General features: G+C 42.4%; 1 protein-coding gene across 4 annotated transcripts in view; it reads left to right on the top strand.

The window, feature by feature from the left end:
* UVRAG (UV radiation resistance associated) overlaps positions 1 to 14,615 on the top strand; it is a 101,769-nt gene extending 87,154 nt beyond the window's left edge. For 2 of the 4 annotated variants that reach the window (XM_017731673.1, XM_017731674.1), the window contains exon 15: positions 10,950 to 11,652. In XM_017731673.1, coding sequence (XP_017587162.1) covers positions 10,950 to 11,652 — 703 coding nt within the window. Of the gene's footprint in view, positions 1 to 10,949 lie in introns of all 4 variants that reach the window. The other 2 variants (XM_017731672.1, XM_008631667.2) reach the window with 2 other exon arrangements.
* Positions 14,616 to 19,714: the final 5,099 nt, after the last annotated feature.

Genomic DNA, 19,714 nt, shown 5'->3' on the forward strand with positions numbered 1-19,714 from the left:
TTCTATGAGTTCCTTCTATATGTTTTGCCTGGAGCTCTGGGCTAGCCTTTGACCCTTTGGAAGGTCTGCAGAGTCCAGTGTCTGTGCATCAAGGTTTAGTGGCTGGTTCTCTCTGCCTGGTGAGATTTGTGTTGTTTTGGTTTCTCAGACATTACACTGAAATGATTAATAAATGTTTTCACATTCCAACTTGTGTGATTTATTGCAGCAAGCTTGCAGGTCTAAAGCTGTACTTCCATCTTCATATCTCTCCTGGTACCAATATCCTTCTGTGTTTACTTTTCTTCCCCCTTACCCCTACTGCAAAATATTATTATGCTGTATGCAGACAAAATCAAGACAAATCTGTTGGTTCCCTCACACACTGTTAGAGGCTATAGAGCTGCAAAAACTGACTTTCCTGGTAATAAATCTGGATGTTGACTCTTAAGGTGAAAGATGATGAGCCAAAGTTGTTGTTGATTTAAACTGTCTCTGTTGTGGTCCCCTGAATCTTTTCTGTTTCCTTTTGGGAATAATTCTGTCTGTTTCCAGTTTTTTAGTCCTGGAGTTTCACTGGCTTCCAGAAAAGTAGCTCAGTTTTTTAGGTTGGCTGTTGTGGATGCAAAAGGCCCTATGCAGATTTTCTCTTAAATTCTGCTTCTTGTGAGCAGGCAGTTTATTCCAGCATTTGAGACTGAATCATAGAAAGGTTTGGATTGGAAGGGACCTTAAAGGTCATGTTGTTCCACTTCCCTGCCATGGGCAGGGACACCTCCCACTAGACCTTGTTTGCTCCAAGCCCTGTCCAACCTGGCCTAGAACACTTCCAGAGATAGGGCAGCCACAGCTTCTGTGGGCAACCTGTGCCAGGGCCTCACCACCCTCACAGAGAAGAATTTCTTCCTAATCTCTAATCTAAATCTCCTCTCTTTTGGTTTAAAACCATTCCCCCTTTTCCTGTCCCTCTCTGCCTGTTTAAAAAGTTGCTCTCCCCATATCTCTTAGGTCCTCTTCAAATCCCCACTTTCATATAGCCTGTACATTTTTAATACAGTTTTATTTCTTTTTGCATGTTCAGATTTACCCTTCACAAGTTTAGGCTCTTTAGATCATGGCTGCATTAAATCAAGAGACTGACTCTTTTTCTCTCCTATTCTTCAGCTTATTTTGTTTTCGCTCTGTAACTTAGGAGGGATAGTATTTGTGATTAACAGAAAGTAAAGAACATGCTGCAAACCCAAGCAGTCCAGCAAGGAGATGTTTCCCTAGTGAACAGACAGTAGACTTATCTAATACTGGCAAATACAAGGTACTCCTTTGGAAGGGCTTGTCTTAGGCAGAGAGATGCCCTTTTGTGCTGCATTTAAAGGCTTTCCTGAAAAATACTTGAGTGCCAAGGCTTAAATTTGTGTTTTGAGGGTATGTCTTGATTTATATACTTCTAGAATCAAGAGGAGCCCAAAACTTCTTAGTTATGAAAACTCTGGTGACTTAATTAATGAAGATTTCATTTTTTAAAAATGTGTTGCAGAATTTCTTAGCTGCCAAAAGATGCAATTTCATCTTAACTTCGTATTAGCAGCCTTCCTGCTGCTATTGTACATTATTTAACCAGTAATCTCTAAGAAGGTGAGAAACTATTAGTGCTTTTTAGCATGGTTGACATGATATTGGCTCTGAGCTGCTCATGGAGCTTCAGGCATTTCAGATGGCTATAAACCAACTAAAACACCTTCATTTAGTGTTCTTACTGCCATGAGGTCATAGTTTGCAACAAAAAAAGATCAAATGGTGCGTAAGTGTTTGCAGTTTTTTTAAGCATTCTCATAGCAAAGTGCTGTAGCTGTGGATTTTGGCTTTTGGCCAGGCAATCAAAGTTTAGTATTTTGTCCAGCTGTGTTCCAGTAATGTTCCTCAGAGGAAACATTTTGTGGGGAGGAAAAGATACATATTTGAGCCTGTGAATTGTATTTTGTCCCTCATATTGCTTTACAGTTTCTCTGAGCCACTTGCAGACAGATTAAACAATCACAGGTGAATCTGACTGAAGAAATTTTATCAAAACTGCAACCAGAATGTGTTCACTAAGAAAATAATTTCAGAAATATTTGTGTCTTATTTCAGTCACTTTATCTTGCCTGTTTACAGTGGGGAGTATGTCTTCTGCCTTAGGGCTAAGAATGCTCAAACTGACTATTTATTAACTAGTGAAAATTAGTATTTTGGGAGAAAATAGCTACTACGTCATTTTGCTGCCAGAAAAACTTAGAGCTGAAGTCAGATAGTTAGAATTGGCTTTTGAGATTTGGATGCAATTGAAATATTGAAATTGGTGATGATGTCATTCTCCTATCTATAATGTCCAATAAACCTGAGGATTCTCTTTTTTTATTTAAAAATCCTGCTTTCTGACAGGAACTGTTCATAGCCATATGCGTGACCAGTTCTAGTGTCATCCAACCTGATGACTAAAAGTCATTAGGACCTGATGACAGTTAATCAAATCAGTTTTTATACTCCACAAGTCACAGGCCATTCTTTTTGGACAGGCGTCCATGCCTGTTTGCTGTCTCAGGAGACCAACCAAGAAATTGTTGCTGGAAGCTGAATCAGCCCAACCCAAGTAATTCAGCTCAAGGCTGTGCCTTAGAGTAAAGGCCTGTGCTCCTGCAAGCCAAATCCTTCTCACTGGGGACAATACCTGACAGTCTCTAAAGTTTCTGAGTAACTGGAAGATCGTTTTCTAACATTACTTACTTTTTTATAAATTTTTATATATTTTTTATTAATTTCATGAGCTGTGAAGCTCAAACAACAAGGGGCAATGTCTTTAAACTGACAGCTGGTGGGTTTAGATTAGAAATTAGGAAGCAATACTTCCCTGTGAGGGTGGGGATGCCCTGGCACAGGCTGCCCAGAGAAGCTGTGGCTGTCCCATCCCTGGAAGTGTTCAAGGGCGGGTTGGATGAGGCTTTGGAGTAACCTGGTCTAGTGGAAGGTGTCCCTACCCATGGCAGGGGGATTGGAACTAGATGGTTTTGAAAGTTGGTTTCAACCCAGACCCTTTTGGGATTCTATTCTGGGATTCTTTCTCTGGACTTTGCCTTGATGTGAATGCTGTGAATTCTTGTAACAGTACAGCCTCAAAACAGAAATGGAATAGACACCCTCCATTGGTTCCTTGTTTTTATAGGGATTAATAGCAACCTTGTATTTCTGAGCTCTGTGCCTCTCTCTTAACATTACGTTTGAACTAAAACCTCAATATGACTTCCATTATCACCTGGAGGGAGGTGATGGCACAGGAAAAGATGTAAGTTTAACCCACTATACCCAGAGCCATTATGGGTTTGTTTTATTTGCCTGCAAGACTATGACCATTGCTCTAATTAAAAGTCTATGGAGAGCTATTTATCTTCTCATGTTTGCCTTGTAGACATGTGTCACTCAGTCTGAGCTTGTTACCTAGGTTGCCCCCTGTGATTAAGAAGAGGCATCCAGGGAAGATGACTTTCCCACTGGCTCTCAGTAAGGGATTACCACCCTTCTCTCATTTTCCTTCTCCAGTGACTGTGGAAGGAGCCTAGGCAATTACTTCTTGAATGGCTGATCTCCAAAGTCCTTCATACATATTTACTTCTATCTAGATGTCTTAGTTAATATTTGATAAGCAGATAAACCATACTACTGACTTCATTCCTTTGTTCTCAGATTTGGGCTGTTACCCCTTTATTTATTCCTGATGGAAGCTCGACCCATCCTATTCATATTTATTGGTAACAATGGACAGTTTCTGAACTCTGCTCCCTATTTCTCCAGCATCTTAAAACCTGGTTTTAAAGTCTTAAGGTCTATTTCACCGCATGTCATTCAAGGAACCTGGCTGCAAGTGTTTTTTATTCTAATACATTAGTTTGAATACTTGCACAATAAATGGGGATAATTTCTGCTTTACTGCCCTATGAGAAGTTATTTTGTAGATGAGAGAGATTAACAACTTACTGCTGCTATGTTTAGATCACTTGGAAAGATCATTCTGCCAGTTAAATTTAGTAAGGAAGGGAAGATTTTTTTGGCTTCTGGACTAAAGAGGTATTGTTCAGGCATACCTAACATGTTAGCTTGCGTAGCCTTGTTGTAACAACCTTTTAAAGAACTCTCCTGGTCCTGCAAACTAATTAATTTCTCACCCATTTTCCTGTAAGGTCTAGTTTTACAAAGGAATTTAGGAATGTTTCTTCTGAGGTGGAATTCAAACTTACATGCCCACTGCAACAATTTTTAAAGCTGTTTTTCTTGTGCTAATTAGACACCTCAGTTTTCATTTTGGTTTACTCAGACACTTAAATTTCTTCTGCCTCATAGAAGAGTTGCTACTGTGCCTAAATTGAGCTGATCAACACTTGCTGAAGAATCACAGAATATCCTGAGTTGAAGGGACGCACAGGGATCATCAAGTCCAACTCCTGGCCCTCACAGGACACCCCAACAATTCCACCCTGTGTCTGAGAGCATTGTCCAAACACTCATTGAGCTCTGGCAGCCTTGGGGCTGTGACCACTGCCCTTGGGAGCCTGGTTAGTGCCCGACCACGCTCTGGGGGGAGAACCTTTTCCTGATAAACAACCTACATCTCCCCTGACACAGCTCCAGCCATTCCCTTGGGTCCTGTTCCTGGTCATAGACAGCAGAGATCGGAGCTTCTGCTCCGCTGCCCCTTGGGTGGCAGCTGCACACTGTGGGGAGATCCTCAACCTCCTCCAGGCTGAACAAGCCAAGTGCCCTCAGCTATTCTGCAGGTAACTTGGGGTTTGGCTTATATATTTTTTATTAATTTCATGAGCTGTGAAGCTCAAACAACAAGGGGCAATGTCTTTAAACTGACAGCTGGTGGGTTTAGATTAGAAATTAGGAAGCAATACTTCCCTGTGAGGGTGGGGATGCCCTGGCACAGGCTGCCCAGAGAAGCTAGGCTTTGGAGTAACCTGGTCTAGTGGAAGGTGTCCCTACCCATGGCAGGGGGATTGGAACTAGATGGTTTTGAAAGTTGGTTTCAACCCAGACCCTTTTGGGATTCTATTCTGGGATTCTTTCTCTGGACTTTGCCTTGATGTGAATGCTGTGAATTCTTGTAACAGTACAGCCTCAAAACAGAAATGGAATAGACACCCTCCATTGGTTCCTTGTTTTTATAGGGATTAATAGCAACCTTGTATTTCTGAGCTCTGTGCCTCTCTCTTAACATTACGTTTGAACTAAAACCTCAATATGACTTCCATTATCACCTGGAGGGAGGTGATGGCACAGGAAAAGATGTAAGTTTAACCCACTATACCCAGAGCCATTATGGGTTTGTTTTATTTGCCTGCAAGACTATGACCATTGCTCTAATTAAAAGTCTATGGAGAGCTATTTATCTTCTCATGTTTGCCTTGTAGACATGTGTCACTCAGTCTGAGCTTGTTACCTAGGTTGCCCCCTGTGATTAAGAAGAGGCATCCAGGGAAGATGACTTTCCCACTGGCTCTCAGTAAGGGATTACCACCCTTCTCTCATTTTCCTTCTCCAGTGACTGTGGAAGGAGCCTAGGCAATTACTTCTTGAATGGCTGATCTCCAAAGTCCTTCATACATATTTACTTCTATCTAGATGTCTTAGTTAATATTTGATAAGCAGATAAACCATACTACTGACTTCATTCCTTTGTTCTCAGATTTGGGCTGTTACCCCTTTATTTATTCCTGATGGAAGCTCGACCCATCCTATTCATATTTATTGGTAACAATGGACAGTTTCTGAACTCTGCTCCCTATTTCTCCAGCATCTTAAAACCTGGTTTTAAAGTCTTAAGGTCTATTTCACCGCATGTCATTCAAGGAACCTGGCTGCAAGTGTTTTTTATTCTAATACATTAGTTTGAATACTTGCACAATAAATGGGGATAATTTCTGCTTTACTGCCCTATGAGAAGTTATTTTGTAGATGAGAGAGATTAACAACTTACTGCTGCTATGTTTAGATCACTTGGAAAGATCATTCTGCCAGTTAAATTTAGTAAGGAAGGGAAGATTTTTTTGGCTTCTGGACTAAAGAGGTATTGTTCAGGCATACCTAACATGTTAGCTTGCGTAGCCTTGTTGTAACAACCTTTTAAAGAACTCTCCTGGTCCTGCAAACTAATTAATTTCTCACCCATTTTCCTGTAAGGTCTAGTTTTACAAAGGAATTTAGGAATGTTTCTTCTGAGGTGGAATTCAAACTTACATGCCCACTGCAACAATTTTTAAAGCTGTTTTTCTTGTGCTAATTAGACACCTCAGTTTTCATTTTGGTTTACTCGGACACTTAAATTTCTTCTGCCTCATAGAAGAGTTGCTACTGTGCCTAAATTGAGCTGATCAACACTTGCTGAAGAATCACAGAATATCCTGAGTTGAAGGGACGCACAGGGATCATCAAGTCCAACTCCTGGCCCTCACAGGACACCCCAACAATTCCACCCTGTGTCTGAGAGCATTGTCCAAACACTCATTGAGCTCTGGCAGCCTTGGGGCTGTGACCACTGCCCTTGGGAGCCTGGTTAGTGCCCGACCACGCTCTGGGGGGAGAACCTTTTCCTGATAAACAACCTACATCTCCCCTGACACAGCTCCAGCCATTCCCTTGGGTCCTGTTCCTGGTCATAGACAGCAGAGATCGGAGCTTCTGCTCCGCTGCCCCTTGGGTGGCAGCTGCACACTGTGGGGAGATCCTCAACCTCCTCCAGGCTGAACAAGCCAAGTGACCTCAGCTATTCTGCAGGTAACTTGGGGTTTGGCAATTAGGCAGTCCTATGCCATACTGGAGTCTCTGTCCTTTGAAGAGTTCAATCTAAGATAAATTAATTTGAGCAAGTTTCCAACACAGCACAACAGGTAAGAGGTATTACTCACTCAAGATGGCAAAGAGACTGCCTCGGGTTTGATCTCTCCTAGAATTACCAGGAGAATTACCAATTGCAAAACAGTGTGCCCCTGCAACTTCAGGAGCTGGGATTAAACCTAGGTCTGCTTTCTGCTCTTCTTTATCTCTGTGTCCTCCTCATCTGAGATGGCACTTATTCTTGTGAGGTCTTGCACCTTGTGCTGCAAAGTGATGTGTTCAACAGGAGGATCTACTCCATACCCATCTATAGGCTGCTGTTCAGGCCACTGTGTTTGTAAGTTGTCTGGGCGCAATTCTGACTGCTTATGTTCCAGGCAAGAGTTTTTATCGTTCAAATATTGTGTAAAGAGTAGATAGTCTTGTCACTATTTTGACAAACGCACATCTTAAATCCACAAGGTACAGCTTGAAATTCTTTCTGAATTAGATTTTAGCCTCTTAAATACCTATTTTAACCTGTGGATGATTGAATAAAATCCAGACAAGTGGCAGAATTTCCTATAAACCTTTTAGTCGTTCTGCCTGGAAGGGGAGATGGGAAGCCCTCACTGCTATACAGGGTGTTACAGATCTGATGCTTTGATGTCAAATTCTTCTTTTACTTTCCAAGGGATACAAGTGTCCTGTACCATAACTTCTGTAGCTGCCATAGAGACTGTTTCTGCTGTTGCTGTGGAAGTCTCTTGGTGAAGCTGAACACAAACTGTTGGCAGAACAACTAACATGATACATCTCTGCATCTGGAATCCATTGCACATGAAGAAAAAAAAAGTTATCCTTCCAGTAAATCTTGTATTATACCTAGTCTTGGGGGTTTTTGCTGGTTTTTTTTTGGTTGGTTGGTTGGTTTGGTTGGTGGGTGTTCTTTAATTATTTTTTAATTTTTTTTTAAAATTACTATTTCTAATGTGGGGATTGTTTCTCTGGATTGCAGCCCCCCTTGGTTCCAGTTCAGCAGAAAAAATTTCCTGACATCTTGATAGAAACCAAGTGGAATTATTTTTATCATTGCTGTTGTAGGGGGTGTAGCACTGACCGTTTCGGGGAATGGCCCATTTCTTTTGGAAAAGGATGGCAATCATAGAATCATTAAGGTTGGACAAGACCTCTAAGGTCATTGAGACCAACCATTCCCCGAGGCCAAGGTCACCACTGACCTATGTCCCTAAGTGCCACATCCACACATCCACAATAAGTGGCCCTTGAGTTTGAAAAGAAGATCCTGTGGGAGTAGTGTCCACCCCATCTTCTTGCATACTCACTATTTTAAATGCTAATGGGCAGCTGATTTGTCAGATAGGTCCAGACTTAAAAACAAATTAGATACAGCTCATTCTAGAGCTGCAAAATGCTCAAAACTCTCTTGCCTGAAGGCTCCTTTCCTCCAGGCTTGAATCAGGCTTAGGCTGCTCTTAGCAGAAAGACTAGTCCCAGCCTGTGCTTTGTACCCAGTTTTGTAAAGAAGAGGGGAGAAGGAAGTCCAGTTCTGTTACACAGAGCCACTGCTTGTCCTTCTTTCTGTGGCTCAAGGTGGGACATGCATCTTGCCACATCCCTTTGGCAAGATGTGCAAATCATCCTGTTATACACTGTCCTGCCCAAATAGGAGAGAGATATTCAGCTCTGCAACATGGGTCTATCTAGAATAGGAAAGGCAGCAAAACCTTAGATCTCTTGCACTGAAATGCACCAGCTGCTTCTTTGCAAAGTGTCCTATAATTTGAGTAGTGATCTGTAGTACTTAGCTATCACTTGTCCTGAGCAATTAGTTCACATAAAAATGGGATGATATGTCCTTTGACCCAGTGAAGTGTCTAGAAAATCTGTCTTTGTGAATATTTGTGCATCTTGGAATTTGGGTAAATTCCTAGAACTTGTCATTTAACTATAAGATAAACAGAGTCTCATCAAATAAGTAATACAGAGTATTTATTTATTTTCTGAATGAAGGCAGAAAGCACTAAACTGAGGGAAGTGAGGGCAAAACAGACCATCCCTAATATATCTGCAGTGCAAATTGCCTGAGTAAAGTTCACAAGTGTCCTGCCACAGATTCTTGTGTTTGTCATATTACTTCATTCTAAATATAAGTGGTTGATGGTGTAGGGATTGGTTGAAAGACAAAGCTGTTAAGGCTTTGTGGAGTCTGAAACAGCTGTTGAAATCTAAGAAGAAAGTTGATGGTTTTGCTGCTGCCTTCATGTGTGGCCCTTACTGTGGTAGCTGGTATGGGGTCTGTAGCTCAGACCCAGGAAACCGTAACCGGTCTGGAGAGATGGTCCTGCGAAGAACCGTCTTCTTGGAGCCTGTGTAGTTTTCCCTCAGCCACCGGAGTGCCTTTGCAGAGAGGCTAACAGCTCTTTAGTGATTTTCAGCTAGTGATTTCAGGTCTTGCTCTGTGAGGCAATCTCCCGGCCAGACCAGGAGGAGAGAGACGAGAGGCCCGTATAGCAGTTCCGCATGGGGCAGCTTTATTAGCCTACACCCTGCAAAGGGAGGCTAGGGACGAGCTTTCTAATCTCACAGGGGCAGAGGGCTAGATTTTATAGGGGTACAGGGGTGGGTGTGAGAGGGTAAAAGCCAGTGGGTTACAAAGGATCTGCATAGGATCTCAAAGAGGATCATGGGTCTGTGTCCTCTCTCGCCGTAACTGAAAGGTGGCTGCCTTTTCCAGGGGGAGTTTGCTGTGAGATTGTGCAATCTCCCTATCTCAGCAGGCTTCTCTCCAGGGCAGAGGCTGGGCATACCCCACACCTTACCTCTCTGCTTCACTGTCTGCAAATGTGTATTCTGAAAAACAGCTTCTCCTTAAGGTGATTTGAGGGTTCTGTGGAAGAGACAGAAGCCCTACAGAGGCATTTAGGGGCAGCCTGGGAGGAGTTAATATGGGAAAGGAAATTCAACAGCAGTAGTACTACTCACTGCCTTCCCATGGGGACGCTTATTCTTCACAGAGGGACTTGTTGCAATCTACTTTATTCTATTTACAAAGGGGAGCAAAACAAGAAAAGTAATGTGGAAAAGGATCTGAGCTAGGGACTACTCATAACTGCTGTTTCAAGATTTTCCCCTGCCAGACAGATCCCAAAATGTGTCAGGCCTTGAGCAGAAGGTGTTTCTTTTAAATGGAGTTCGTGAAGGAGTTTCATACTGACAGTGGTTGAATCTTAGAGTTGTATATTCAGCAGATTGATAATAGCTGTTTTTTAACTTTTTTTCTTTAATTTGGAAGGAGAACGAACCAGCTGCTTATGTTAATGTACAACATACTATTTGCATATAGGGTGATTATGTTTGGATAAGTATTGAGCTGATGAAGGAAAATTCTCATAACACACCCAAGATGACGTAAAGTTGATTTTCTAAATCATAGAGCTTGAGACAGTGAAAGTGGCTTGTGGAACTGTATTAAACAGTAAAGTCAGACTTGTAAATTAGTCTTGATTAGTTCATGTTCTTCAAGAAACAGAGGTTGACATTTGTCCAAAAAGTTTTGGAATGACTGGCACAGAAAAGCAGAAGATCTGGCAAGAATAACCCTCTGCAAGTAGTGAAGTTGGTGTGGTTTTTCTCCTTTGTGCAGTTGTCAGGGAAGTCCGCTGTTGGATTCTTTACTCATAGAGGATTCAGCCATTATTACTCACTTTTGAAGAGTTTATGATGAGCCAATACAGGCCATAAATACATAAATATATGGTCAACAATAATATTTCATAAAGTGCAGAGTGGTCCTTTAAAATGGTGTTAACAGTACAAATTAGCATAATGTGATGGTTTCTTGGGTGATTGACTCACCAAACCATAGAGCTGTGTAGGTGTTCCTACACAACCTCACTGGTTTTCAGTACAGGTGTCCTCTGGGGTGTCTTCTGTGGTTCATACGGCACTAAACACATTTGGGGTTTTAGCACTTTAGGATATAAGTTGTTGGCCAAATGGAGCCTGGAGTTGTGATAAAATAATTGCTTCAGCCTTTGATTAAACATCTGTATTGCTCATGAGCGTGCCTGATGGGTGTGATCTATTCTCTCCTTCTGTTACAGCGATCGACACCATACATCCAGTGCAATTCCTGTTCCAAAGAGACAGAGCTCTAGCTTTGGCAGATTGGATATTGGCTTTTCCAGTGGGCTTCCTTCTCCAGATAAAGGACTCCGAAAACGAGCCAGCACAGGAAACGAGAGACTACAGTACAAAACTCCTCCTCCTAGTTACGACTCTGCTTTAACACAGCCTGTTGCTGTCACAGCCCTTGTTGGAGAGCTGGATAAAAAACCTGGACCCATATGTTCTTCCTTGGACACCTCTATGGATTCCTCCAAAAGAAATACCAAGAAAGGCCAGGACTTGTGCAGTAGTTTAAACGGAGAAAATGGGAGCCTAAACAATATCCAAGATGGGCAGGAATCATTCTTACAATGTTCTAGTGCAATAAATGGGGCGTTTCTGCCTGGTGAGTGTTCTGACACCATGAGCAATGAGCAGCCCTGTGAGTTTCAGCCTGCACTCAACCCCGTCCTTTGCTGCACTGTGGAGCAGGCAGAGGAGATCATGGGTATGGAAGCAACGGGGTTCAGCGCAGGAGATCAGCTGGAAGACTTTAACTCCATCCCGGTGGAGCATGCTGTAGCAGTGGAGTGTGATGAACAAGTCCTGGGGGAGTTTGAGGAGTTCTCTCGAAGGATCTATGCACTGAATGAGAACATGTCCAGCTTCCGCAGACCTCGTAAAAGTTCGGACAAGTGAGCTCGGACAGGGATTTGACAGCAGACATTGAGGTGAAATCAGTGATCTGGAATAGAAATAAAATTGCACTTATTCTTTATATTAATTATCAAAATAAAAAAGCTTAAGCTGTTCCTATGGTGTTAGACAAATGGACTTGAGCACAGTAACACAGGATTATGGTGTATTCACAGCCCAGGTAAATTTTCATTCTTCTTCAAGTCTTTTTATGTCTGGTATTTATAATCTGTTGGATGTTTTGTGGGGTTTTTTTTCCTTTGGCATTGGAATCTGTTTATAAAGGCTTTCCTGAAAACAACTTCTAGTGCTGATCAGCCCCTTCTATGAATATTTGTTAAATTCTTAATTATTATTTAGAGTTAAATTTATTTTAATCTTTTCAGAAGAAAAAAGCTTAAATTTAAAATACTCTTTTGATAAGATGTCTTTACATTCTCCTGCATACTCCTGTGTTTGCTTGAGCAATGTAGTCAGTATTAGAGAAATACCATGAATTTGTTACAATTGGACAACTTTTTGGTTTTTGTTTTGGCTGTGCTCTGTAGCCTTTGAAGTTCTACTTTGCACTGAAGAGGCTTCAGTTGGTGGTGTGAAGTTGCTGGAGAATGAGCACCTGTGTGATATCTGCAGTTTCCTTGCACCTGGTTAATCAGAAATGACATTTGGGGGTTTTTCCACTCCTCCTTTCCTCCATACTTGCTCTTCCTGCCAGTCGAAGCTTTGAGGAGTAAATCACCTCTAAGGTTCTGTATAATAATTTCAGCCTGACTGTTCCCCACTGAGGTTGGGCACAGATCTCATTAGTAGAAACTTAATGAACCCAGTACCAACGTGGGGTTCAGCTGCTGCCCTCCAAGGTATGCAGTGGGGACAGCGTCTCATGAGACACTTCAGACATCTTCCAGAAAACCCAAACTGGGAATGAAGCACTTTGGAATTAGGTCAGTGTGTGGAATTGCTCCACCCTCTGTAAAAAGGAGGCACTTAACATTATTCATCTGAATTAATATTTTTTTTTAAACCATCTATACTTTGGAGGGAAGAAATTTCCAGTGGTTTGCTGGAGGTGCAGTTTGCTGTTGGGTCACATGTGTTCAGCTGCACTAATGGGAAAGCAATTTGCAGCCTGCTTTGTGATTCCTGGTATGTGTTTCAGTTTGGATTTCATTGCTCTTGCTTTCTATATTGTATACCCAAGAATCTGGGCTCAGCTGTGAGCTCTGAAATATAAAAATATATAGCAGAATAAAAATACTTCATCATGCCTGGCTTTTTTTTCCTCTCCCTCGTTTATTTTTCGTTTATTTTCTTTTGAATCCACAACCTAGTCTTTTCCTAACTTCACTGTAAGGCTAGCTGAAACAAACTTTTTAAAAATGTGGATATGTATAACCTCAGCTTTCTGTTGTCAAAACAAGATGTGTTTGTAAGAACCAGTATACATAATAGCATTGCTCTAGAATATGCATTTCTCCAGGTAACACCTTAATGATTGTATTAAAACTATATTCACATTACTTCTGTTAGCTTTTCATGGTTGTGTCTGTAGTTGAGTCATTGGATCAAGCCTCTCTGCAGCAATTTGTTGGCTTTGGTCTGTCCCAGGATGATGTGGTAGATGGGACCACTCGGAGACCTTGATTTTGAAACACTGAACATGATTTCAGGTGCAAAGTTGGACACATCCATGAGTATCTTCTCCCTAGAATTAGCTCCTCTGTTCCAACCTCATGAAAACTTCCCCAAAGGAAGTGCTGCAACAGCTTAAGCCAACATCTTTGGAAAGGAATAGGTAGGAAGCTCTTGCTGTGCTTTGGCCTAGAGAGGGAGAAATAAACACCTGAAAGCACAGCACTTAGTAGTGATGAGCATTAAGATATTCTGTCCTGGGCCTGTACCATCTTCTGATACCAGTATAATTTCAGGTGAAATTTAGTAACTAGGTTGGTTTTGCACCCTGTGGGATGGGATCTGGTAAGCTTGAGGCAGCACAGACCTGTTCGTATGCACATTTATGTTCCTGTGTAACAGAAAGGAATTAGCTTGTGTGTGATGGTGACTTTTCAAAGCAACCCAAAGAGTAGTTGTGAAGCCACTATGTTTCATAGCTGAACATGGAGCATCTCAGTGCAATTAAGCAACATGTGAAATTAGGTTTGTACAGCATCAATGGGAATGGGACTTCTTTTTTTTCACTAGTTGTTTATTTCTCAGGTTGTACAAACCAAATGAAGTCTAGTTCTCCTCCCCGATGCTGTATTGCTGTTCCTGTTTAAGCCCTGTAATTGTTAATGTGTCAAGCACCACGGCTGATTTTTGCATTTGTTGCACAAAGCTGCTCAGAAGGGCTTTCTATGGATGTATCTTTAGTTAGCCTTAAATTATCCCTGTGTTTTTCTTCCACTTCTACCACTTTCCATGTAGCAGGTGGTGTGAAGTGGGACAGCATCACAGGGCTGATGAAGCATTGACCAGCTCCTTATGGCTGTGAGGGCAGGGGTTGTACAGACTGCAGCCATGTCACAGCTTTCTCCTTCTGGTGTTTATTTTTTTCACCCCCTGTAAATTACTTTGGAAATAGTGTCGTGAAAGAGAAACAAACAGTAGGTTTAAGGGTGAGATGATGAATCACAGTGTGCTTTCAGTTTTCAAGAGCCTTTCAGTTCCTGCAAAGGTGTGACTCTTAAATGTGTGCACCTGTCTTCAAATGGAGAAAGCATTTCATTACAATCTTTACCCCTCATTAGAAATCCTTAAGATTTTGGAGCATATTAGTTTTGGAAGATCAGATCCCACTATATTTTTATAGCAAGCACAACAGCACTGGCTTATCCTTGCTTGACCAGGTATTTAAAATAAGCAAGACCAGAATATCCCATAGTAAATGACACATTAAAGCTATGTTGGCAATTTCAGGAAAGCTCATCTCTATTTATAAAATAAAACTGATTCATATCTCTTAACTTGTGTCTTCTTTAATGGCTCCTTTGTTTTTGTTTTCTTTACAAGCCTGGTTTAAACCACAGTGCCCTGCCCAGCCCCAAAACTCCTTGGCTTATTGTTCATCAAATCAATATTGCTCCAAATGTGAATGGTTGGGCAAGAGGATTTGCCTGAAGAACTGACTGCCTTGCTGGCTCCAAATCCTGTTTCAGAAGAGCTTGTGCTACAGTTCTTTTTCATGCTTCTCTCAAAAAGATGGCATGCAGCTAGAAAAATAGCTCCAGCCTATGTTGGGGCTGGGATTAAGCTGGATTTGTAGACATTTATGGATAGTGAAAATACTGTGTTCCTTCATCAGGGAAGCATTGCTACTTGTCCAGCACCTGTGATCCCAGCTAATAATCAACATATGTCTGCCCAAAATGCTGATGTGCACCTTGAACAAGAGTCTGCTGCATGAGTCTTGGCAGGAGTCTGTCCATGACTCGTGAGTCTCTGGTGGGAAGCAGTGAAGTGTGACGAGCTACAGGGACTCCCCAGGCATCATCAGGAATTTTGGGTTGTTTTTTTTTTTTTTTTTTCTCCCACCCACTCTGTCTATCAGCAGAGAGTAAAAACCCAAGACATCATCTGCATAGTCCAGGAGCTGAAGTGGGAAGATACAGGAGAGAAATTTTACTTTACTGAAATACAGTTGCATGAAAGTGAAGAGTTAGGAATGGAAAGAATAAGATGGAAGTGCTGCTGGAAGAGTGGACCTAATCTAGATAAACTTTGAACCCCTCTGTGCCTCATTCTGTCACCTTTCAAATGGCCAGAGAGGGTATGTCTCCTTGCTTTCTGGATTTTGATCTTGTTCAGGTGGAAGTGTTTGCATGTGCTCTGTCTGCTCTGAAATGATCAGGTTTAGCTGGTATCTCTGGGCAGCCAGAGTCTCCAGTCTACAGGCAAGCTGTTCTTAATCCCAGGTAGAAAAGTATTTTCCAAGAGAAAAACCATTTATCTAATCAAATTTTTTAATTGCTGGTTACTTTAATATCACTTTATTGTGTATATGGTAGAATGCAACATTGGTTTACAATTCTTCATTAAACAGTATGAAAGCTTTTTTGCCCTAAATAATTGTGAGATGTCAGGTCAGCTCTGCTGCTGCTTAATTTAGTGGTGAATGTATTGCATTGACTGCCTCAACATTTAATCTGCAGGACTCTTCAATCTTGCTTTACTAGGTTGCTTTTAATAGAATCCTAGAATAGGCTTCTACGGGACCTTCAACATCATCCAGTTCCACCTCCTGCCATGGGCAGGACACCTTCCACTAGACCTGGTTGCTCAGAGCCCCATCCAGCCTGGTCTTGAACACTTCCAGGGATGGGGTAGCCCCAGCTTTCCTGGGCAACCTGTGCCAGGGCCCCACCACCCTCACAGGGAAGCATTTTTTCCCCAATATTCCATCTAACCTTAACCTCTGGCAGTGAGAAGCCATTCCCCCATGTCCTGTCATTCCAGGCCTTTGAACAAAGTCCCTCTCCAGCTCTTTTGGAGCCCCTCTAGGCACTGGCAGGGGCTCTAAGGTCGCCCTGGAGCCTTCATCAGGCTGAAGAGTACTGTTTCTCTTGTTGTTTTTTTTTTTTTAAGGCAGAGCTGCTCCAGCTCTCACAGCATCTTTTGGTGATGGTGCTTGAACTGTGAGCTGAGCCTGGACTTCTTGAGTTCATCTGGCCAGCTGCTTTATGTATTGTGTTTTTTATGTCTCTATTAAAAAGAAGTTTGCAAATCAGGTTGTATGGTCTCGTCTCAGGTGTTAACTGAAACCATGGATGAGAACTGATTGGCAACTCCTGAGCTGCCATAGAATACTGATGCTTATATAAACAGATGTACATAGAACACTCCTCCTGCCTCAAAATTTCATACAAACTGTATTTATTTTTAAAATGCAGCAATAAGGTAGTTCAGTCAATTAAGCTGCACAAAAAGCTGTAAACCTTGAACATGCAGCATTGGTACAGGTAAAAAACCTGCCAGCCCAGCCATGGTGCTTCTGCCAGGCGCATGGGTATGGGGATTGCACCTTGTGCACAGGGCAGGCAGAGGAACTCCTGCTCTTGGGGGGATGTTTCTCTCTTCGTGTTTCATACAAAAGGTGGCAAGATGGAGACATCATGATGGATTATTGGGTTCCCTATCCCTACCCAGATCTGAATCCCAGCACTATCTCTTGGTGACTGTTCTGCTTGTGAGTATCTTTGGACTTCCTCTTTCAGGAAGGCACTATCTAGCTGGACAGTTGATTGCTGCCAATACTGCCAATGCTAAGTGCATCTAGTTTCGTCTGAGATCTGCACATGCTACAAGCAAGGCATTTTTTAGGAAAAAAAATCTCCTTTTCTTTACAGGGTGTCTCCAAAGGAGGACTTTCACAGACTTCCTCATCCTTCTTTGGTGGAGCTCTGCTGCAGAAAAACATCTGTCTATTTTTCAGCCCTTGCTTTTCTGGTTTTTCTTTCAGGAATCTGGTTTCAGTTGTTGGTCTGAAATTCTTGACAGAGTTTGGGGTTGTCTTCTGTAGTTTCATCTGACCTGGGTAGCTCTGCTCAGAATGGGGGTCCTGGGTTTGGAAATAATTTTCCTGTATTAATCTTCTCCCTGCAAATTTGCAATGATGGTGAAATTTCACTGCAACCCAATACATCCTCAGTGGTTTAATTGGATATGTGAGTGCACAGCAGAAAGACAGAGGACCCTTCTGTTGGTCTGTTTTCTACGGGTTCAGTTGTGCCCTGTGCGGGACGGAGCACAATTCCTTTAGGTGAGATGAAGCATCTGCTGGAGGTTTTGATAATATCTCAGCTTTGGGGTAATCTCACAGACTTTCTCCTTTCTTTCACAGATGTTGAAACTAATGCTGAAAAGAGTGTCAATAAACCAAGTTCACTACTGTCTACATTGCTTTCTAGGGAGTTCTCCTTTGTCTTGATGCCTCCTCTGGAAGATGCTGAGGGTTCCTCTACATGAGCCACTGTGCTTCTGGCTACAGCTTGACACCTGACCTCGAGAGATCTGAAATCAGATATGCCTGGTGTTAGAAGATCTCTGGGCCTGGATGAGTCAAAACTTCTGCCATGGGAATTGCTGGTTGTACTCTGCTCCAGAAGCACATTGGAATTACAGTATGGTTTAGATTGGAAGGGACTTTAAAGACCATCCAGTTCTACCCCCAGCCATGGGCAGGGACACCTTCTAGTATCTAGTGGTCTAGTGGACCAGGTTGCTTCAAGCCCTGTCCAGTCTGGCCTTGAACACTTAAGTGATGAAGTATCCACAGCTTCTCTGGGCAGAAGTCCTCAGTCCTTGGCAGAAGGCAGAGATGTTCCCTACTGTATTGCAACACCTGCACAGCATCAGATACCTGTTCCTTCACCTCAAAACCAAAATGCTGGTGCCAACACTGGTTTTTTTTTTCCACTGGTCACTACAGATGAGGTTCTAGTGGTGAGTGTTAAAGCTGAGCTTAACAGAGGAGCTATGAGTTCCTCCTTGTGACCTGGCTGTGGTTGCCATGGGATAGGCATTTTGTCAGAGGAGTGTGTGTGGTGAGATGGACGTTCCAACCACTGTGATGGAATTAGAAAGCACCTTTCTGGAGGCAAATAAAGGTAAAGCCACACTGGCTGCAAGGGCAGTTGGGGCAGTGCACAAATGCTCTTCTCCTGATGATCAGGAACACAGGACTGTGCTGGCTCCAAGATACTTGACCTGAAGAGCAGAAACACTACTCTTCCTTGCTGATGGGCTGTTCCTCCTCCAGCACAGGTTATATTGTGTGCTCAGGCAGGACACCTTCAGTTCCTGTGCAAGAGAAGGACGAAAGCAATTGTATGGTGGTTTCCTGCAGTCTGCGAACACCTTCTTTAAACCCCTGTTTGTCGGCAATTGAATCACGGACCCAGACCGGCAAGGAATCTGAATCGTTTATTCAAAGGAATGATCTGGTTTTATACACTTTTCTAAGGCACAGTATTTCCTTATATGGCGTGACCTGTACCGTGTTGCCACATCAGCAACACACTTTCTCAATGTCCTTCTATGAGGTGATCACTCGCTGTTCACCCGTCCGTCAGCTCCCGGCAGGCTCCTCTCTGTTGGGGTCTGCTGTGTGACACCTCCTCCCCCCAGGGGCTGGTGGGCACAAGCTTCTCTGTGTGCCACCATGTGCTCCTTTGTGCTGCCATGTGCCTCTGCAGGCAGGTTTTACAGCTCACAACCCAATTCTATGTTATAATTCCCCATACCTCTTGGCAGGCTGAAAGTTACCTGGAATTCTCTAAAAACATTCCCTATTTTCTGCTTCTCTGTTACATTTGTAACCACAAAAAAATTACTTGTTTTGGAAAGAGGTTGATAACGTCACATATTTTTCAGATGGCCTTGAAGGCAAGTGCCCTATGGATTCTGTATGGCTTCTCCACCTACTGATGTCTGTCACATGTCCCTTTGTGCTTTGTGGGTGTTGGTCTCTTCTCCCAGGGAACAAGTGATAGGACAAGAGAAAACAAGATGTGCCACAGGAGGTTTACATTGGATAGCAGGGAAATTTTTTTTCCCAGAAGTATTGTCCAGCCCCAGCACAGGCTGCCTGTTGGGGAAGATGAAACAGGAAAGCCTTATAAATATGATTGCCTGACAAAAGATTTTGGGAATATGAAAACTACAGGCAACATCGAAATGAAAGCCACTTTTGAAATACCAAGTCTTAGTTACTGAACAACTAGAAAACAATGGTATGGCCAACTGAAGGTAATCCCCTCTTGATGGAACAATACCCTCTGCTTGCAAGCAGGTCTAAGGGTCAGAGCAGACCCTACTAGCTCAGCAGAAGGGGTCCAAAGAGTAGTTTTTAGAAGTTAAGATGTAACACTCTATGGTAATATAAGAACTCTTATAGGCTGTATGTAAATGCTATAGGATTTGTATCTTGTATTAGATTGGTTAGTGACAATTAGAATATTCAGTACAGAAGATGATTTATTGTATTGTAAACAAGACTTCCGAACTTCCTTTCATTCTCATCACTTCTTCTTCACTCTCTTTGCTCTCGCTCTCTCTTTCTCTTACC

This window comes from Corvus brachyrhynchos, unplaced genomic scaffold, assembly GCF_000691975.1.
Source record: "Corvus brachyrhynchos isolate BGI_N302 unplaced genomic scaffold, ASM69197v1 scaffold3, whole genome shotgun sequence".
Classification (NCBI taxonomy): Eukaryota; Metazoa; Chordata; class Aves; order Passeriformes; family Corvidae; genus Corvus; species Corvus brachyrhynchos.